At 45.0% G+C, this 22,716-nt stretch overlaps 1 protein-coding gene across 4 annotated transcripts; it reads right to left on the bottom strand.

Annotated features, from left to right (window-relative positions):
* Positions 1-6,852: 6,852 nt before the first annotated feature.
* znf217 (zinc finger protein 217) lies at positions 6,853-18,593 on the bottom strand. Of its 4 annotated transcripts, XR_013122736.1 has the most exons (6): positions 18,363-18,593; positions 13,783-15,401; positions 13,132-13,254; positions 10,387-11,680; positions 7,893-9,800; positions 6,853-7,847 (listed from the first exon to the last, which is right to left on the bottom strand). XR_013122736.1 is itself a non-coding variant. In XM_076983919.1 (5 exons), exons 2-5 carry the CDS (start codon positions 15,092-15,094, stop codon positions 9,653-9,655), a joined length of 2,877 nt encoding a protein of 958 aa, XP_076840034.1. In that variant the 5' UTR covers positions 15,095-15,401; positions 18,363-18,593; the 3' UTR covers positions 6,853-9,652. The 4 variants fall into 4 exon arrangements, 3 of the variants coding, with proteins under 3 accessions (XP_076840034.1, XP_076840035.1, XP_076840036.1); XM_076983919.1 differs by having other exon boundaries at positions 6,853-9,800; XM_076983920.1 differs by lacking the exon at positions 18,363-18,593 and adding an exon at positions 16,425-16,760 and having other exon boundaries at positions 6,853-9,800.
* Between the last annotated feature and the right edge of the window lie 4,123 nt (positions 18,594-22,716).

Below are 22,716 nucleotides of genomic sequence, written 5' to 3' on the forward strand. Positions count from 1 at the left end.
TCGCGCTTTTTGTCTTCTTTAAGTGCGTTTGTTCTCACAGCTGTCCCTCCTCAGCGCATACAGAGCGTTCCCCCCGCACACACACTGGAGTCTTCAGACCTGCTCGCTGTAATTTCATTTCCTCCACCACCCACCCCCCGAGAGATCTACATGCATAGTGCTTACCAACTGGATTACTGGCAGGTAAAGACGCATAACCCGATTTGCAGCTCCTCGTTTTGGCTGTGTGTAGTATTCAGTGTCAAAGCGCATTAGGGGGTGTGGGGGATTGCTGTGGTGGGCGGATGTAGTGGCCACCTCCTTTGCTGCAGAAGGCTGACATAGGAGAGGTGCGTGCAGATTATGAAGGGTTATGAAATCAGTGCCTACCTCTAACCACTGAGTACTCACTGAGCAAGAAGAGGCCAATCAGGCCGCTCAAACACTTCGCTTCAAACATGCTTCGTTTCCTCCTGTTAGCACGCCGCAGTAACTATGGGACAGAGTGTCTCAATCAAAGTATAGCCATCCACACAGTTGTTCCTGGAGCTATTCGCATTTCGACAAGAGCCATAGACCGAGGTGGCCCCACCTCCAAAACTACCCACAATGCACTTTGCACCATCCTACTACGCTCCTCTCACTTCAAAACAAGAGTGGATGAGAGCTCCCCCACGACCCACAATGCACTTCTCTATAATGCAAATCCCCCGCTATGTATCTTTTCTGACTAGGGAGGTCGGCCTCTACCATCTGAGCAGCACAACACCCTCTGCAGCCATTACCGATTAAGGACACGGGAATAGAGCCGATGGAGAGAATCATACGAGGGCCCGACCTCTTGACCTCTGCTCCTCTCCTCCACGCCACACTCTCCTCTGTCCCTTGGCGAGGAGAGGCCTACCGCATAAATACCTCTTCATCTCCCCCTCCAGGGTGAGTGAGGGAGGACAGAGGGGTCGAGGGATCCGGAACGCAGGAGGCTTTTTGGAACACGCAGCGCACATCTCTCCACGCTCCTGTCTCCGTAATTCAGCTGGAAAGCTGCTCACTGATCTGTTCGAACAAATAATGCGGGACGTCTCCTCATCACGACAGGACATGAAGTCTAAGGAAGGGACACGTAGAACGCTGGAACTAAATGGTGTTGTATGAGCTCATACTTCTGTAGAACTGTTAGTTTCACCACACGCTGTTGTATTTTCTGTAATGTCTGCTTTGGAGGGCCATGAATGAAATAAAACAAACACCTTAAATGATAATAGTAATAATATTAATAATAATAATGAATAAATTATTAATACACATATGATAAAAAACGGTCATTTCTGCTAAACAAGCTTCTACAAAACAAAATGTTTTTAAAGCAGAGGATGAGAAATGGCCTCCTGGAAAAGGTGACGCGTGCCCCCCTGCCTTCGCCTGAAATATTAGGTTGTTAGCAAGCGCCATTATGAAGTGAGAAAGTGAGAAAGCGGAGAGTGATTCGTTAGCGAGGAGGTGCCATGTCCTAGCCATCACAGTCCCGGCACACAAGGGCTCCAACGGCACCTGAGGGGGAATCTCATGGCCGTCATCCCAGAAAGCCTCCTGTACTGATGCAGGCTTACCATCTGCTCTACATATGAGATAAAAATGAGAAATTGTCTCCAAAAAGGCATCTCTCTTTCTCGCTCTTTTTCTCTAGCTAGCTCCCTCCTCCCTGTATCAACACGCGCATAAAAAAAAAAGTGTTAGGACAACATTTTTTTTTTAATAACCAAAAAACCTGAAGCAGTACATGGTGTCATTGTTTTAATTCGCAGACTCGGCGGTGAAATCATTCGATGCACTTTAGCAGATTTCTCCCGTTCTGCTCCTGGCGCAGTGTGAGCTTGGCAAGCGGGTGGAGAGGAGAGGAAGCAGAGGTACAGTGCCCTGCCAGCCCTGCCCTTCCTGTAAGTAACCTCTCCCTGGCTTTTGTTTCAGTGCTCCGTGCAAATTATTCCCGGCCCCCACTGAGTCGACACGAAATAGCATTATTTTATGACACCGAGAGTGGAGGAGTGGGTGGAGCGGGGGGTGGGGGGGGAGCACGGTTAAGAAGATGGAGGAAAAGAGAGAGATGGGCAAAAGAAGGAGGGAGAAAAAGGTCCTTGAGGGAACGTGGTGTAAATGAACTTCCAGGAATGACACAGGCGAGCAATGAGGCGTGGATAGGAAATATACGCTGCACATCATGCGATAGAGATGCTGGTGGAAATGGCTTCATTGAAGTGTCAGCCCTCATCCATCAATCAATCATCCGCGAGAAACAATAACGGCCGTGCCGATGGGGCGGCTTTTATGGGGCTTACTCATGGGTATCGGCAACAGCACTTAAGTGTGTCTCCGACACAGGCCGAGAGAGCGGGGCCGAGGTGTGTGCAGGCCTGCCCCCAGCCGCGGGGGTGGGTGAGGGAGGGGGGCACACTTAGCAGACGTGCAGTAGTAAAAGAATAAAAATAAAAAAATGGGACAGAGGGAGAGAGGCTTAAAAGAAAAGTGAAGCCTTCCATCTCTCCATCCATATTTAGTGTTGGGTGTGGATAGAGCGTGGGGGTTGCAGTGTTTGGTTCTTCAGAGCTGGGTGAGGGGAGACAGGCTGAGGGAGGTGACGTGTGGAGTCCCTGGGCTCTTTTTGGGCTCCTCCTGGACTCTTCTTGGGCTCTTCTTGGGCTCCTGTACACACATCTCACTACCACTGATATGTTGGTCTGTTGTTTCTCAGCTTTTCTGCAAGAGGTAACCAGCCAAACAAGAATGACATTCGGCTGAGCCTACAAAACCGGGCTTTATCTGGAACACGGTTATCATTAAATGAGTCGAAGTGTCTGAGGGAATATGCACTTGTTCGGCGATAGCCGATTTTAAGGGGTAACATTTCAGATATCACTGCTGTCCTACCTCACAAAGGAGATGAAGATACTCTCTTCAATGATCACGCCATTAGCGTCATCTGCAAATTGAGGCCGCTGCGAGTTAAAGAACAAGCGAAGTCTGTAAACGCCACGACGCTTACTTTCACACTTTCACTGTATGTCTGCCTTTTGATTTCCCTGAACCAAGTCTCTTGATGGCTTCTTGGCAACATGAAACATGACACATCATCCATTATTCCGAACGTGTGCCTTGCTATCTCAGCTCAGTCCATATGGCCCTGGTCGTCTCCAGGCGCCCAAATACCTTTCCTGAGGCCGGGGGCTGGGTTTTTTTTTTATTTTAGCAAGAGCCACCACATCGCTTTTCGTTCTCCGAGGGATCCGCCAAACGCCACGGAGCGCTCCCTGCGAGCGGACGCCTCTCCTCCCGCTGCAGGACACCAACCGTCACACCTCACCCATCCCTCAGTTAATTCATGCAAACTGACAATCCGGAGGCAACAGCCAGACATGGCGGCTCAGCTCGGGCCGCACTAATGACAAGCTTGCCAAAGTTTTGACCTCTTAATGACGGAGGGCACACCAGTGGCAAAGGCCACAACCAGATCAATAGAAAGGGGTTTTAAAAAAAATGGAATTTCATACGGAGGACAAGGCAACATATTAGGAGTGGCACATTAGGGAAGCTAGTGTTTTTTCATAAAATCCTAGCGTGTTTAAGACAGTATTTCAGCATCACGGTGGCGACACGTTACACCTTTCATATCAAATAGATGTTTTGTGCCTTCACTATCATTCATTTGTAATCAGAGTTCGACAAGTCCGACTTTGGCCTACTTTTCTTCCCCTTCCTCCAGTAGAAACTGTTTTCCAGTAGCATATGTCGCGGTCCCTGAGGTTTGCCAGCTCGGATTGACAGTCTCAGCAGCAAGTAGAATTCTAATGCACAGACAGACACGTGTGTGCAGTGGAGGGAGTTGTCCCAAGAGGATGTCGTATTGGGCTTTTATTCATGCAGATTGCCTCCAAAGTTCTTCACTCAAGTCTATGTAAACCTGGGTTCTGGTACAGCTGAGCGATTGCTAAGGTAGGCGTGAAAGAACACTGGGAGATGAAATTGTTCACTAAACTAGCTGCAGGACGCAGGGGGTAGGGAGGTAGGGGGGTAGGAGGTAGGGGGGTAGGGGAATACGGCAGCTCTGGGAAGTTATCAGATGAAGGAGAGCGTGGTTTAGTGATGGCTGTAAGTGACGTACTTGGCGAGTACGTGAAAGGAGGAAGTTGCAGGGTTAACACCCCATCAAAAGATTTTTAGCTAAAGTTTTTCTTAGGGTACAGATGACTCCAAAGCAAAAGTATATCACAATAAATAACACAGGCCGAGTTTGAACCGATAACATCCGCAAACAGTTCAGTTCTAGTTTAGATAATTGTATTAAACCCCCGGTCCGTTGACAACAGAACCATTAAAACCATAAAAGCTGCGTGCCTCATGACGGATTACAGTCCCGGATAGGAAGGGGAATAATCTTGGTGAAATAGACCTCCAGACGCAGCGGCACTATTACCAGCCTTTGGTCTGCAGGGAAAAGGCCTCGTCCCATTTCTCCCCCTAACAACTCCGACTGCACCCCGCGTGCCACCGATGCTAAAAGTCTCCCTCCCAAATACTGCAGGAGGCAATGGGATAACAACATGTGCCACGGCCCCCAGTCGCACGTAACTCTAATTAAGATCTAACAGTGTTACTATTCATCCTGTACATTACCTGCCGAGCGGGCCATTGTGAGCGGCCTGGCGTGCTCACCGGCGGATGCCTGCGTCAGCGGAAAAGCCTTTACCTTCTGGAGCAAATAAAGCAGGACTCCGCTGAAATAAATCTCTATTCCTCGGGGTGCGACCCCAGGCACAAAATGGCCTCTGTCGCCGTCGCAGCAAACAAGGTGCACATGCACACACACACACAAACACACACGCAGGTATACCAAATAACAAACAAAAAAAGACCCGGCAGTTAGTAACTAATAGGACTGCACCAACAACACACATTAGCACTCGAGAGGAAAATGTTTTCCAGTGTGCATCATAATGTACTGAGACATTTCAGGTCTTCTGTTTCTCAGGCTGTGTTAGCTCCTGCTCTGGATGAGGTGGTAGAAGAACACACAAGCACTTCTAGTGGGAGATCTGAGAGCTGCACAAGTGTTGCCTTATATGCCTCGTTAATGTCCTGTTACTGTCCAGCACAGGTGATGTAACTCCCAGCGCCGGCACGGCTGACACTCAGGCCTCTAATTATAATCAAGGATTTATAGGGATTTTACAGAGAAGCAAAGTATTAACAAATTAAGTGTCTGTGTTTAGACCACCGAGTGGTCACAGCAGACCCCGAGTGCTACGTGGGGAGAATAAAAATAAACACAAGGCAAAAAAAAGTACAAAAATGTCTAAACCTCAGCTCGTTAAAATCACATTTTTTGACATAAAACCCTTGAGCGAGACTTGAGAGGTGGAACAGTGTACAACAGCGTCACCACTGACGGAGGGGGAGGACGGGAGGACGAACCCAGCAAGCATGTCCGAGGCAGGAGCGGAGATCGCCACGGCCGGCCGGCGAGGCAGTCTGAGAGGCTGCCAGGGTGACGCTAAGTGAAATGCTCATTTTGTGTTTGTGATTATGGAGGCCCATGGGCGATATGCACTAATGTGAGCTAATGCAATAGATTACACAGCGAAGGCCCCAGGGAGAAGACAGCTAGCAGATGTGCTACGGCTTCAAAAAATAAATAAATAAATAAATTGAGGAGAGAGAGGACGCAATGGGTGGGGGGGGGGGGGCGCTCTGAGGAGTGTTTAATGTGCCGGAGACTGTCCGTTATCATTTGGTGCTGTCAGAATGCACCACAGTGATGTGCTCCGTCACGAGCATCACGTCAGCCGTGCCCGACACGGGCCGTTCACGGCGGGCAAGCCACGCCACGCGGTGAACCGCCGCTCGTGTCAGGAACTTCACAAATACAGTAGAAACATTCCCAATGCCAATGTCCAGACGTCTTGCTTTAATAACCTGGCTGACGCGGTATTGCTCAGATTTCAGGTTGGGAAACAGAGGGCATGTCAGCGAGTGCATCCGCTGAGGACAGCGTTCTCTTGTTGGCAAAGCAGGACATCTAGTGGACACACGAGGCCATTACACAAACGTTAAGCAACTTTGTTCAGGGTAGTTAGCTATCCAAAACATCCAATTCCATGACTTTTCCCTGACCATCACAGACTCCGAGGCTGAATCCCAGTGATTAATAATGAATGGAATAACAAGCTACCTTTGTTAGGGGCAAATAATTTTTAAGTAGCCATCATTTTTAAGTTGCCATATTTTGAATATGGCAACTAAAAATGAAAGATTCTACTTTCTTGTTCCTTGAAAATTCCATGAAATCCAGCAGGAGCCCTGCAAGTTGTGTCCTTATAGATCACAAATCAAGTAACCATTGTACAAAATTTGCTAAATTAGATTACAGATTCACATCCAATTGTCAATTACCTTTCAATATGTAATGTATTGTTTCAGCAACAAGCAACAATTACATTTCTACTGCCAAGATTAACCCACCCCACATAGTCGACCAACATGGAAGAAACTCATAGAGCCATTTATAAATTGGCTGGTCCAGGTGATGGGAGAGTCTGAATTGCAGCTACGGGCCCCACATCTGATACACCTACCAGACTTTCTACTGCAAATTACCATAAGGGCATCAAGTGACACAACCCTGCACAAGGTTTATAATGGCCAGACAGCAGGTCAGTTCAGACAACATCTTACTGCTTGACTTTGCTTTGGGGATGGAAGATTCTGCAACTGATCAGGGTTGGTGGGGGGGGGGGGGGTTATCAGCTTCAGTCACAAGCTTATGAAACTCAGTCACAATAATACTCAGCCATACCCAGTGAAGGATGCAAGCGTACATGCTACAAGCGGTTTATTATTATTTTTTATCAGGGTATATCAGAACGGGGTCAAATTAAATGCATGAAAAAGTAGATGTACAAGGAAACATTAGCTATAGGCCTCAAAGCTAGATGTACAGGTTTAAACACACATGCAGTGGCAATGGCTGTGAGGTTCAGTTAAATAATCAATTATTTGATAAAGTCACTGACTGGTACTTCAATGTCTAGGATACTGAATGATCTGCTGTTCTAGAGTGTTCTGGAAGTCACTGACTGATGTTTGCCACAGTAAGATGTTTCAGCTCCTGACGGCTTTATTCTTGTCCACAAACTAAAATATTACCCTTCAATCACAAAACCAGGGAACAGAAATAAATGGTGTCGTCTTCTTTAAAAATGTAAAAACAAAAATGACACTATTAAGAATATCCCAACATCTGCTGCTACAGGTTTCAATGTGAAAAGTTCCATGTACGTCACTCAAGAGAAATGAGAACACTTAAAGGGTTTAAAAGAGAGCGATCAAACTGAAAGCCAACAGTGCAGATGAGTCATTTATATTGAGAGGAATATATTTCAGGTAAACTCCAGTACATGGGCTACTAAAACAGAACTCCATACTTTTCAGAACATGCAATAAAATAAACCACTTTTACTAACAATTCAAAGAATAGAAGAATGTAATTTATAACTAGGGCATAATAGTGCCATTTTCCATCATAGAGTGAACTGGCAAACTCTGAAATCAAAAGACCAAATTCAAAATCTTTACTAATACACACAATTGCTTTATTTTGCAATTGAACAGCTTGTAATACACTGGGCCTCATGAGAGCATAGTTACAAAGTTAGTGGACCAAAAAGAAAGTGGACAGAAAGTCCACACTGTACACTCAAACACTGGGTGCGGATGGGTGGCCATGTTTCTCACCATACAGTTGTCCCTGCAAGTCTTGAAGAAAAACAAACCAAAACTATTTATTCTGTGCCTTCTGTTGCCTGATGAACAGTTGCCTGGCACACGGTTACCAGGCACACGGTTACCAGGCACACGGTTACCAGGCACACGGTTACCAGGCACACGGTTACCAGGCACACGGTTACCAGGCACACGGTGGCGTGTGGTCTTCTCTGTGCCGTACGCAGTGCTCCCAGAACCACGAGGACCAGTCACGAATCTCACGAGGTAAACAAACAAAAAATAAAATGGTGAAAATGCATGAAGAGAAAAATAACCAAGGGGGAGGAGAGGAAGAGAGAAAACAAAATACATATTTACAGATGGCACACCTCAGTGTTATCTACGTCTTTCAAAACTAGATAAGCAAAATGCAAATAAAACGTCTTATAGATGCAACACTGAGAAAGACCAAAGGCTAGATGCACTCATCCAACGCACTTATTATGTAGCACTGAACAGGCCAGTACGTTAGGGGCTGGTAGTCAGTTCTCTCATGTTCACAGTGGGCAAAAGGGGGAATGAAGAAAGTAAAAAAAAAAAAAAAACTTTCACATTGTCTTCCAGTGAAAATACAGCAGAAACAAAGGAAAAGTAGTTCAAGTTTATATCAGGAAGAGTTTCGGACACCCAAGTCACCAAAGCCCTAAGCAAATAATTTAACATTCTGATGCCTGACTGCGGGGCCACGGAACCAGAGAAGGTAGTTAGTGAAGAGCAGACCACAACACGAACAGATCAGCAGAGAAGCAGTCATCATATTCTCCAGGAACACCGCAGCCACATGTCCCACATCGTTTCCATTGACCAATCAGAACTAGCCAAACACTATAGAAAATAAATAGACATCCTTAATTTGATGCTGCAAAAAATAAGGATACAACACAAAACATTCAGTTCTGTGAACTCATAACATTACATTTAAAAAAAGAAAATGGGGGTGGGGTGCTCCACACAGAACCGGCCTAGCGCACAGCTGCGGGGAGCTCAAGTCCCAGGTACAGTCCATCAGCCCTGAGAATGGCACGTCTGGTTTTGTCACAGTGTAGTTTCCATGCAGTGCCTGCATTTCTTGTCCCAATACAAAAAACAACAAATCCACAAAAAACAAACAAAAACATCAAAAAAGTAAGAATAAAATAAAGATTAAACAGTACATCACAGTTGTTTCAAGGGTCTCGCTTTTGAGACAATAACACAGCAGCTTTAATTGGCACCACTAGGATAATGCAAACTTTGCACTACGAGCTCCTAGAAGCCGCATGACCTAAAGCAGACGTCTCCTCCACTCCCCCGACTCGGCGCAAGCAGAAACGTCTATTTAACGTCTATAAAAGAATCCTTTATGAGCCAGACACAGGTGACGTCCCATGGTTTATTTGGTCTGTGCAATAGTATCCAGCTCAAGTATAAGAGGCACTTGGTAGGTGTTTGTGGGAAATCAGATACACGCTCCCTAGGATTCGCTTCAGAAACAAGATTTTGAAGACCCCTAAGAGTAAGGAGGAGTGCACGTTGTGTTTTTTGGATGAAGTGTAGAATACATTGTAAGTTCCTGACGTAATACAGCGTGTGAAGACGTGAAAACACTGTTCAAGGCCTGATGTTCAATCCAACTCTTGGTCAAGACTGGAGATAGCACTTCTACCACTCCCAACATGCCCTCTAGTAACATTTTGAAGTCTGAAGTTTACGTGCAGGAAGTGTAGATCCCAGCTGGTCATTAACGTAAACTGTTCCGCTGGCCTAACCGTGCTGGTTAAACCGTGTCTGCTGGAGTCGTCCACTTACTTGAGCCTGATAAAGTAAGTAAGGGGGGGGTGGTGGTGAATAAGAGCACTTGGAACTCGTGGGCGTGGCCTCACCGGTCTGCACTTATGACGCTGGCCAAAGGCGGTCTACCGCGGGCAGGTTCTAAGAACTGGCATCGGGAGGGGGCGGGCGGCTGGGGTGGCTCCTCCTCTGAACGATGCCCCCAGAGTAGTGGGGGTAGAGCAGCGGTCTGCCCCCTAGAGAGAGGAGCATATCCGGAGGTCCATTAGCACCACAGGAGCACAGCCATGTTCACAGAGAGACGCAGCCGACTTAAACAACTAACCCTGCGAAAATCCACTCACTCGTTCATTTCAATGATAGCAACTAATCTATAGCCAGGCCAGTGAGAGGAAATGGCTAACTGATTGATACTGATGCCACTGAAATATGTTTTGAGAAGTAACACAGTGTACACAGTGTTCCTTGTAGAAAATAAGTTACACGAGTGATCACATGAGTGAGAGAACTCTTGACCATAAGGGAGAAAATAAAGGAAGTGTTTGGCAAACACTTAATGTCCACACACACAAACGGCAATTTTTCATTCAACTTTGACACCGTCAGTGGCTTATCATTTCATTAAATTAATTCTTTGCCTTGTCTGCATGCTTCTCAATATAAAGAAATTAATTCTCACGTATTCTTGTATCTGATGAGATGAAAATACTCTGGAGAATCTAGAGGACCTAGGTGACCTTGTGTTTAAAACAAAAGGTTGTACAAATACCATCTACTGAAATGGAGGAGAAAAAATATATATATATTGCAAAAATTCCTCACAAGTGAGAACTAGTCCTCTTGTTGTGGGGTTTGCGCTCACCAGCAGCGGTGTGGCCGGGGCTGCGTGTGGTGGGCTGGTAGAGGGAGGCCAGGTCACTGGGCGTGTAGCTGCGAAGGAGGTTGATCACGTTCCAGTCGGCCTCCGCACTGCTGCCCGGTCCGGTGGGAGGCCCGCGGACGGGCGGTGGGGGCAGTCCGCCCTGGAGCCCGCCCTTCACGCTCCGGCCCTGGGGCGCCATCCTGCCAAGCTCCTCGCCCAGCCTCCCGGCTCCCTGTGGTGGGTCCGAGTGCCTGGGCCTCTTGCCGGACGGCTCGCCCACGTCCGCCTGGGTCAGGTTCCTGAAGCGGTCCGACAGGCAGAGTCTGTCCGGTGGCCAGATGGCGCCGTTCCGGGCAGCGCAGGGCCTGTCGGTGACCGCGGGTACCATGAACTTCCGGCCCGTGTCCGCTCGCAGCTCGGGGAACCTGGGCGCGACCCCGGCAGGCGCGACCCCGGCGGGCGTCTCGACGTGGCGGCTCCTCTGGGTCACGTGCTGGTGGTTTCGCCACGGCTCCTTCGGCGGGGACGGCTTTGGCGTCTGCTGGGGAGGCCGAGACGGCTGGGCCTTGTCGACGGGCCTTGTCGGCTGGGGCGGCGGGGACTTGGTCCGGCGCGGGTGCTTCTTGTTCACGCTGACCAGGGTGCCGACGTCCTTCCCGTCGAGGGCCGGAGGGCAGCCGGTGTGGCGCTTGGGCTTGATGGGAGGCCGGTAGCCGTTCTTCCTCACGTCCAGCTTCTCCGTGTGGGACAGTTTCTTGTGCATCAGCAGGACCTCGGGGTAGAGGGTTTCAAATGAACAGGACGTGCACGAGTTGGTCAACAGCATGGCTCTGGGGACCGAGGTAGCACAGGCGGATGAAGCCGCTTTGAGGGACAGGTTCAAGGGGGCCTCGGCCGGACATTTGGGCAGCGGCTCGCTCGGGGGAGTGAAAGGAGTCGCGGCGGACACGTTCCCACATTCCTCCTTGACGCGGGCGGCGGGGTTGCTGGCGGTAACGGCCAGCTGGCCGGCGGCGGGCTGGTGTTTGAGGGAGACGGCGGTGGGCTCCTGTTTGGACGTTTGCGGGGCCTGCTTGTCGTCCGTGCACCTGGGAGACTCACTTCCGCTCAGGCGGATAGCAGCGGGGGCCGTCACGGGGATGTTGGGGATAGCGGTGTACGGCTTGTCCTTGTGACGTCTGTCCAGGTGATACCTCAGAGAGGTCTTCTGTGCCGCAGCGTAGTCACAGTACTTACATTTGTACGGTTTCTCACCTAAAAACACACACAGTTAACACAACAGACAGTTATCAGCAATTATTATAATCCAGGCATGAAAATGGGTCAGGGGTCAAAAAGGTGAGAAGACAGGGGGGGGGGGGGGCAACAGGTGATGCCACAGGGGTACGGCAATAGTACGGCTATAATAGTAAAATTACTAAAATTAAGGCAATACTGACACGTGGCTATTGGAATGCAGAGTGCGGATTAGTTTACTTCTCACTTTAGACCCGCAGAGACGCTAGCGAACGTTCCAGGAGCGAGTAACTAGTAGGCTACTGTGATTGTGAATGTAGCAAAACGGTGACCTTTCGTGACACGGTCTTCCATGTCGTCTTCTCTTACGATAATGTCGCGCTGAAAATATTGACCTGTCTTGTCAATGGATGGAGCCAGATCCGTAAACGCGAGAAGCCCGCTTTCACCATTCCAGAAGGCTCAGTCAAAACCATTACGTCTTAATGAACCAAAAAATAACATCAGCGGCAAAAATTCGTGTAAAAAAATACCAGGGTTCACGTGTTTTTATTTTGTCACAAAAGGCTTCTAACATGGGCTAAAGCACAGGGCATGCTATCAAATGACAAGAGTTTACAACTTCATCTTCATCCTTTTCAGTCCTGGCACGAATGTTATCCTCACACGTCCCTGCATTCACCAGTTAGAACTACAGAGACACTAGAAAAAAATCTCATTTCTTATTTGATGTCACCGTTAACTACACAGGGTTGACGTGAACTTAATAGGTCGGTCTATCTACCTATTTTTCACAAGAGCTTGTGGCTATCTCTGACAGTGTTCAACGCAAGCTGTAGCGAACGGTAGTAACTTTGTTTTACCGCAAAATATGAAAACGATTGAAACCATTAATAACCCAATTAAATCCACTGTACAATCTGGTAAATGTAGTGGTAAATGTACGATCTGGTAAATGTAGTGGTAAATGTACGATCTGGTAAATGTAGTGGTAAATGTACGATCTGGTAAATGTAGTGGTAATTGTATGATCTGGTAAATGTACGCTCTTCTGCCTTGTCCCCGGCGTAGATAGCACTAGGACCTGCGGCACAACATGAATGAAGAACGTTCGTATGATTGGACGCAATTTGGCCTCTATGATGGTTCTGGGTGGAAATTGCTGGCCACTGTGTCATTGAAATTGTTGATTTCGTGCTCTGTTTGCTTATTAAGTCAATATGATAATAAAAAAAATATATATATAAAATATCTCCCGAAACCCCCCCCCCCCCCCCCCCAAAAAAAAAAACCCCTCGGATCTACACGATTCACGTAGGTCACCCTTTTCAACTTCAAAACGGCGAATTTCACTGAAAGGTGACAGATTTTCATGCCTGATAATTCCATCACCAGAAAAAACAAAAAAACAAAACAAACAGCAGACAAAAACTTTCAAAAACATGCAAAAATCAAAGATGATGTGATACCTGTATGTGTCCTGAGATGAATATTGAGGTAATAGTTGGAACGGAAAGTCTTGCCACAGTAGCAGCATTTCCTCGGGGCCAGAATTTTCAGCTTCATTTTATTTGCGCCTTCTTCTCCTTTATCTGCCAATAAAGAAGCAGTAAAGAACACTCAGACTACCTCCGACACACAGAGAGTGAAGTGCTGGTAGCGGAACTTAAACCAAATAAATCATTCAAGGACAAGCAAAACCAAAAACAGAACAGAGAAACTGACTGTACAGCTATTTCTGTCGAATGGTGATTTTTTTTTTAACAGCCAGGAGAGGGAGCTGGTGCACACTCCCTACTCCATCACTGCTTAACCAAAAAGATACAGAGGTTACTTCAAACAGAAAGTGACAGATAACCCAAGAGAATTGCAACACTCTTGGTTAAAGTAAACAGACTTCCTCTATTCGACAAATAGTAAAACTTTCTAAATGAAAAGCATGTGTTAATAATTATACAAATTTCTTTAACAACTTGGGGGAAGGACCCTTTACAATATATTCTGACACTGTTTAACCCGATAAACAACACTTAACTCAATAGATCAGATCCACCCTTGTCTAAACATGTGGCTCTGTCTAAAACAAATTCATCAAGATAGATCTTTGAGATGAAGGCAACCTGAATGAAAAGCTTCTCCAGGCGCCCCCTCTTCAGAGCCGTCCTCAGAACCCTCTTCCATCCGATCCAGCGACGGGCTGCCTGCCGAACTCACGCTGGGGGCCCTCCCATCCACAGGCGTGGTCGGGCTCTCAGCTCCGCCCCTCTCCCGTTTGTGAACCCTGGAGTGCAGAACCAGCTGATGATAGGTCCTGAAAGTCTTCCCACACTCCTCACAGTCGGTGGGCTTGTCTTTACGCATCAGGCTCTTCTGCTCGGGCAGAGGTGACGGGGTCTCGGCACCGGCGATCTTGGGCTTCAGCTCGCTCCTTAGGCCCCTCCGCACGGGCCTGTCGCCACCATTCCAATCCCAGATGGACCCCAGCTCTTCTTTGTCCGAGCCGGACTCTTCGTTATCAGAGTTGGAGTCGGCGTTGAGCTCTTTGCTAAGGTTGAGGCCGACGGCGATCTTGCCCCGGGTGGCGAGCTGCCAGGCCTGGTAGGTGTTGAAAGGGTCGATTTGGGAGATCCAGTGGCCGCTCGCCTCGCCCTGCTTGGCGGAGGCCGGCCGAAGACGGAGGCTGTGCAGGAAGCCCTCTTTGGAGGCCGGAACCTCCGTAGCAGGCTTGCCGTGGGCGGAGCCGCCCTCCTCTGCCTCCTGCTCTCGGCTGTGGACTTTGCTGTGCTCTGCGAGAGCCTCTTTGTCGATGAAGAAGAAGCCACATACCATGCACATCTTGTACAGTGTGACGGTGGGCGGTGGCAGCTGATCTTGAATGACATTGTTGATGGTGACGGGTATGTCGAGGTCCTGACACTTGTTCTTGGTTCCCGACTTCCCATGGGTTCTCATGTGGTTCTTCAGAAACCAGGGCTCCTTAAAGCGGCGGCCGCACAAGCCACAGCAGTACGTGAAGGAGTCCTTGTGCTTCCTCATGTGAATTTCAAGCTCAGCGGCGCCCCCCGTGTCCTGGCCGCACACCACACAGCACAGCTCTTCCTCGGGCTCGGGCAGGCATGCTTTGGAGTGCGCCCTCTCTCCTGGGGTCAAGAACTCGGCCTCCACCCGCAGTACAGCAGGGGCGTGGAACGTGGTGGGGTGTCGCGTGAGGAGGTGTGGCCCAAGCTCCTCCTCACACTGGAAGGTCTCCTCGCAGAACATGCAGCCCAGGGTCACGGCACCTACAGCCTGCGCGTCCGTTTTCTCCACCAAGCTGACATGGGGGGTCATGCTGGAGCCAGAACCAGGCATAGTAGCGCTGCTGTGGTGGAGGATATCATGGCCTATCCCATCAGGACTTTCGATATATGGAATCAAGGTATGGGTAGGCATGTCAGTGACAGTCTTTAATAAACAACCTGTGGCTTAAGGAATGCGTACCAAGACTGTAGGCTCTATGAGTCTCTCTATTGTAAGGGGTTTCTTCAAGGATGCAATCAGGATTCCTCTTTAGTCTTTAGAGGAATTCTGAACCTGATTTCAAAAGAACTTCCAAAAAGATTTATCCTCAGAGAGCTTCAAGTCATGACAAACTACACAACAAGTAGTTGGGGCTTGCCACTTGGTAGGCGTTTACAAATGAAATCTCTTCAGATATCTTGTGATTCACAGACAGGAATTATGTCTTGACAGGCAAAACCTGAAATGAAAGAGGCAGAACGTCAGGTGTGGCTTCTTATGAAGAAAAACAATCCACTGAGCTTGAACCATTCATTATAAACAAAAATGTTCATGTTAAGACTGTAACAAGAAAAGTGACACAATGATATGCAGTGACAGTAACATAATATGTAACATGACGTGAGTCCAAAAGAAATTTTCAAATACAAGTTATACAATACATTTTTTTTCTGTTATGATAAATCTAGTATTGCTGAAGGACAAAAATAAGTGCTGGGTGTTACATTTCTCATTAAAATGCAATATATTCTGAAAGGAAATAAATTTTGATTCATATTCTCCTACAAACTCATACACTCCCTAAGCAAGAGGAACGCTTTGAGATAGAAAACACCACTGTAACAAACCCAGATTTGCAATCAACCGGCACATTTAATGTTCTGCATACCAAGAGTAGTATAGTCATTTGATCCAAATGTACAATAATCGACACCCAAACAACCACACCTGTGTGTGGGCGTGTGTGCGCGCGCGCACACACACACACACTTATATTTCCCTATTTTCCTCCAGCAAATTTTCCCAAATTAGTAAACCAGCTCCAGTGAATGGAATGTGGAATGTTCTGTCCAACTTTGACTAATACAATACTGATCCAGGACACGCCTGTAGATCCAAGTACCAAGAACACTCACAGCATTCTAGGTATCTACTTTCACATCTGCAACTGACAAGTAATGAAATAATACTGGACTACCTCACTAGAATTAAAATGACTCAAGACTCTGTACCAACTCCATATTTTATATTAACATAAATGGATAGTACTATAGTACCAAAGCGGATACATGTTCGTATTAACTGCTAATCCAGTTATAAAGCAAAAACACTCTTTAAAATCACCCTCAAAACTATGATGTGGCACATAAACATTGAATAAGGAAGTAGCAACACTATTATCTATTGAACCACCACTGGAAAATAATATATAAGAAAACGGTCAGATATTGGTGCACTTTAGAATTAAAGCAAAATGACTCACAAATGTGTCAGTCTTAACCAAATCCTGGGCAACGAGCTTTAGTTAGTAACGTTTTAAACATATGCGAGTAAACATGACTAATTTTCATGCAAAATTAATCATTATGGCACTCCACTCATTGTTAAGCTACTCCTCTTCAAACCACGAGTAAATTAATCAACACTATCAATTTACCATCCACATAACAGCACTGTGCGTGCATGAATCACTATTTTAGACGTAAATCCCAAAACGTATCGTCAAAAGCGGCGTCTATGGGGTTTTATCGTCCTGCATTTACTCCGTACGTCATGTTTAGTGCCGATAAAGGGGAATTGAACAGGTTAGGCGGCTGTAATTCCGTCGGTTATCCTACTGAAGAATGAGCCACGGACCAGCTGTTGCTCGTCTTACTCATTCTTTTGTTAGGACGTACCATGCGTCGCATACAAAAGACCTGCGCGGTAGCCCAAACTCCTCAATAGTTATTTGCAGGCTTCAGAACCGGGGGGTTCCGCTCACATCTACTAGTTACACTTGTCAGACACCGAGTCCGCCCCGGGCCATTATCTTGTGTGTGAAGAAACGAACCGGCTTGCTGTGTAAAGCAGAAACCTGCACGTGTTAAATAAACGTTGAGGCTACACGGTGTATTGTGTGAAGAAACTTTAAAAGGCCAAGAGCCCCCGCCCTTTGAACAAACTAAAGAAATAAACGACGAACAGCTACAACAACCTTCAATCACGTAGCCCACATGAAGGGGACTACTGAGGGTACTACTGAGGAGAAGTTTCACGTTGGGCCACGTAATTAAACGAGTCCCTCGTGTTCGTAATTCTTTTATTCGCCACTAAAGTGTTTCTAGCGACGTGTTATTTCTATACAAAAGACTGAATAAAGGCAGAAATGGGCAAAAAATACTGCATATCTGAAAAAAATATCTCAACAGAACGAGTTGAAGGAACTATTAAGAACTGTATGTCTGTGGTTTCTGCCTAAAGCACAAACACGATGCCAAGATACATAAAAAAGGGGTTGCTGGCTGGATGAACAACCCAAAACTCAGATTATAGTACCAATGCAGCTAGATGGGTTTGCTAACCACCTCTTCATCTCCTAACCCAGTCTGGAAGCATGTATGTGGCCATAATTTCCTGACACGTGACAATTTTAACCTGATCAGCATCTCCAACTGCTTTTCATGCCCGTACAGAATTGGGCTCATGCGATAACACTGAACAACAGACCCTTAAAACTATAACCCAGAAATGTACCTATATACCCCTGTGAACAAATGTGATCAAATTATCTAGCTAACCACCAAAAGCCACACATAAAAGAGCTGGTTTCGTTTATCTTGAACAAAAGGAGAAAACATCAATCGATTAGTCGACTACTTGTTAGGTTGTTGAAATGACTTTATAGTTTTAAGCGTTGGCTGTGGTTTATTTTTAGTGTTATTGTGTATCGATGACTTGTTGTGCTGGGGGATTTCGCCAGTATTAGTGTGGCGTTGTTGAGTAACACCATCATCTGTAATATCAGCAGATATATCTGGCTGTTGGCCATCTGAAATCCAGCTGCGATGATCGTTAAATCGGTGGTCGTGATCGTGTTCGGCAGAACTACACCACGGCAGATAAACGGACGGTTTTCAGAAACGGACCCTCTTGGCCAGGCTCGGTTCGTGGCAGGACTTGGCCGTTAGCGCCTCTCTCACAGGTTCGCGACTACAGGAACATCAACGGTCTGCCACCAGTTCCTGGGTTAACTTGCTAAACAAGATAAGTTTTCCCAACTATCATATTCACTGCCTACAGTAAACACACCGCCGATGGACCGACCGTATTGGGAGTCAGCCGGTCAACCGAAACGTCCAACTTTAACACGACCAGAACATTCGCCGAGAAGTTTAAATAGCAACAGAAAAAAAAAATGGGGAACTCACCCAATACCTACCAATATGTTCGCTTACTCATCAGGTATTCTCGGTCTATTACAGCGCTCACAATCATTAGTCTATACTTATACGATACACTTATACCAGACTTAAATATATTACTTCTTAAGATAAGTCGGGATTCGGGTTAGCGGTGTTAGCCAATTGTTAGCCATCCAAAAAAGCTCGCTTGAATGTTTGCAAATCTCTCACTATGCAGCTGTTCTGATGCGCGCTCCCGCGTGTAACGTCACGGCGCGCTCACATAGAGGCACCTCAAATCACGTGCTCAGAAAACTATTCTTCAGCAAAACTAGTTACTTTATTACATTCCGAGCGCTCTCGTTTCGTTATTCCATGTTATTATATGTCTTTTTTTGTGTACGAAATGTTTGACGGTAACGAAATAAAGACGATTGCGCCATAGCCGTATACTTTGTTTGCATGTTTAGTCTAAGGAGGAAGCTCCTTTTGATTAATTTTCACAATCAGTTCCCCCCCCCCCTTCATTTGCACTGCAGACAAAAGCAGTGGAAAACGACGTCCATTGTAATATTGTAAATGTTTTTTGTACATGTCGGAAGTTCTTTGACGTAACTTGTGCATCAAACACTATATGGATCAATATGGTGCATTAGAGCAGCCTTTTTGGTAATGGTTTGAATTGAACATTATTCCTATTGCATTAATGTCGTTTGCTACGGAACGGATAGTGTGGGGAAGTGTTCGTCGAGTACAGTGTCCGATTCTTTATTATTTTGTGACACATCTGATAAAAAAAGTTTGCGTCGTCATCGCTCAACGACAGTCCAATCGACTCGCGAAGCAGCAGGAAACTGGGTGTTGTTTGTGAGAAGAGTGAGTGATGCCTAACATGTCTCCTTCAGCAGGCTGCTCCGTTCACCAATCCTGCACACCATGTGGGCTTGGGGGAGGGGGGAAGACGGAGGTGCAACAGTCCTGTGCAACCCTTTCAAAGGCTCTGCTATAGTGTTCTTTGTCATTTCTGTCAGTTATGACTTGTATTAATGTGGCCTTACTTACTAAAGCATTGTTGAAGGGAAGTAGAAACGATTCTTTGTTCAGATGTTTAACCTACAGAAGAGTCGAGCTATTATAACAACACTACTGCAACATTTAACACAAACAAAAAATAATAATAACCAGAAAAACTCGTAAACAGTTAATGGTTTTTGATTTGATTTTTATTATACTTATATTTATAATACTGTTATTTGATTTTTTTTAAGGGCACAGTTGTCTGTTTTTCTTTGTGCAGACATTCCTTCTGTATGTACAGCAATACATATTTTTTGTTGAAGTGGGCATGTATCAAGCTTCAAGTTTTAAAAATGATTTGAACACACAGAAACAAAGAACTTGAAGCAATTAGCAACTGCTGAAGAATCCGAGAGTTTAAAATAAAGATTTGCTCTGTGTTCCCCCACACCCACCACCGCGTCTGTGGGGAATAGTTGCCCGTGTTGTTTACATTACAGATGTAGAACAACTTGACCTATAAACGTACTCATCCTTTAACATAGCAGCATTGGTTTTAACTCTCAAAAATGTACCTGGTTGGCCTAATCTCTTACCAAAAATCACCTTTTCTTCTCTCCCTGGCATTCTGCATGTGAATGAAAGCGCACGCCCCCTCCCCCATACATCCTACCCCATAGAGCACAAAATGAAGCTTTCTGGAATCCCCCTAAGGACCTTCGTGTCACTATTGTTCTATATGGATGGTTGAGATGGAATCAAACAAGATACATTTTCTCCCTTTATCTCAATATCCAGTTAAGCTAGTAAATACTATTTCTTTGTTTTATGTAAGCTCAGTCATGTGCAGTTATATGTCAAACCAATATGCAATAAACCTTAGTAATGTTTTATGGATCTTATGTGTAAACTACTTTAAAACAGATATTTAGTATATAAGACCAGTAGGGTTATCCCACAATGCTTAAATGAAACAACTGTTTCTCATTAGCTTAGATAAACATCATGACTATGGTATAGGTGGAGTTGCATTTACATTAGGAAAAACAGCATGAAGGAAAATAAGACAATAACATGTGCAAAGTTCAAAAGCTAAGCATATGGGATACTCAGGCTTTATCTAACATTTGCATGTTATGAATTCAACTAAATAAAATGACAAAGTATAAAAATAAACAAAAGAGTAAAAGTCTTGATGTAAAGAGAATAATTTATTTTGACCATTACTACCATACACACTTTGTCCTAACTCCTTTACACTGAGTTATATAGAATCTCTCTTAGCAAATAAAACTTGCCATTATATGCTAACTACAGTAGTTCCATTGAAGAGCATCCAGACTGAGATGTGTTTTGTGTTTTTCTATTCATTACTTCTTTAAACCCTGGCTTATACAAGCTAATGTTTCACTGTTGAGTTTCCTCCAAGAAAGAGGAAGAAAGAAGGAGCTCTCAGTAGACACACAGCTGCCTGGGAGGAGACACAGTGAACAAGCCCACAGCAGTCTGTGTTAGTCAACAGGCTGCCAGACACCTCAGCTAGCTGGACACCACCCACTCAACATGCTTCTGCTCTAATGTGTTTAATCAGAGTCCAGCAAACGTCAAGTACTTAAGCGTAATTTCATGAAGTGCATTTCTGCTGTTTAAGGTCATGAGAATATAAGAATAATAAAGGTTTTTCTGTGCCCTGCATAAAATGATAAAATTATTACAGTTGCATGAAATGTAATGGAATATGCAGAGATCTAACTTCTTAACCATACATAATAAGCCTGAAAACATTTTGTTTTACTGTTTTTTATAGTTTTTTTTTGTCATATGAACCACCCAATCAAGATGATTCACATCCTCACAACTGCTTTATGTGCAGTTAGATCTATCTATCTATCTATCTATCTATCTATCTATCTATCTATCTATCTATCTATCTATTCTGTATTTCTGAGAAATATTCTGAAGAAAAGTTTCCAGACATACGGGACATTTTATTGCTATTATTCACCGCAGTCTCTCTCTCTCTCTCTCTCTCTCTCTCTCTCTCTCTCTCTCTCTCTCTCTCTCTCTCTCTCTCTCACACACACACACACACACACACACACACTTTGTCTCTCACTCAATGTGTGTGTATGTATATGTATATAGATATGTATGTATATATATATATATATATATATATATATATATATATATATATATATATATATGCATATATATATTTTGTCAATCTGAAATAGTACAACAGAAATGAAATGCCTTAAAGTTTCCAAAATCAGTTCAAATCCTCTTTTTTTTTCATTAGCCCTTTGCTGGCCTTTACCCACTAAACTGTTACTTCTATTATCTTTTGCCTGCTACAGTTGTCCAGACATACTTGCACATAAGAGATGTTTCAAACAATATGTAGTCCCCTTTCACCTTTGGAGAATTCTTGCTTCTTCCTGAGTCTCTGTCATACAAACATGTCTAGAATGGTAATCAAAGGCACCACATGTGACACAGCGAGGCCTCATGCTCATATCCTATTGTTGTGCCACCACAAAAGCTCTGTGAGCAGCTAGTAATCTGGAATGGCGTTATTATGTCTGGGAGCAATGAAACCGCTCGTGAAAGAGCCCCACTAGATATAGTGAAGAGTATGTTAAAAAAGTCAGCATGAATAAAAGCAAAATTCTAGTATATTTGACATTGTTGTCATACAACATCATATATTACATCACATGCAGTTTTGTATATCCATTATATTCACCAAATGGAAGTCACGTAGATTTGAAGTAACGCTGTTTCTGCTTTGAAGAATAAACAGAACAAGATAAACAGAACAAGAATGAGGTGTCTTTGTTTACTCTGCGGTGATTAGCTTAGCTCATCAGGCAATGTTTAACTTACAAAGTCATCCCACAGGCGCTTCTGAATGTTAATCACCGAAGATCCACGCGTACAAGCAAAATAAACCAAGCTATCCAGTCAAACTCGAAAGATCAAGGAGTGCTTGTGTCATTGGTATGTTTTAATGTGACTGTAGAATGCTAAGACAGAAACATAATCGTCCTTTTCAGCACCTTTTGGCAGCGGGGAGGAGACCTTTTCCCTCGAGAATAATACTGAATTGTTGAATTGTTGGTCACTTTGGTAAGCAGCTGAAGGGAAAAAAAGAGCTAGGATCTGTTTTAAACTTTACAGACTATTTCTTTGTTTATATATATATATATATATATATATATATATATATATATATATATATATATATATATATATATTAGTTATATTTATATATAAACTATATATACATTATATAACATTCAAACTATCAGGAATAGAAAGAATGAGGTTGTGTATTCAGCACATAGGTCTGTCATCTGTTTTAAACTTTAC

This window comes from Brachyhypopomus gauderio, chromosome 21 (assembly GCF_052324685.1).
Source record: "Brachyhypopomus gauderio isolate BG-103 chromosome 21, BGAUD_0.2, whole genome shotgun sequence".
NCBI lineage: Eukaryota > Metazoa > Chordata > Actinopteri > Gymnotiformes > Hypopomidae > Brachyhypopomus > Brachyhypopomus gauderio.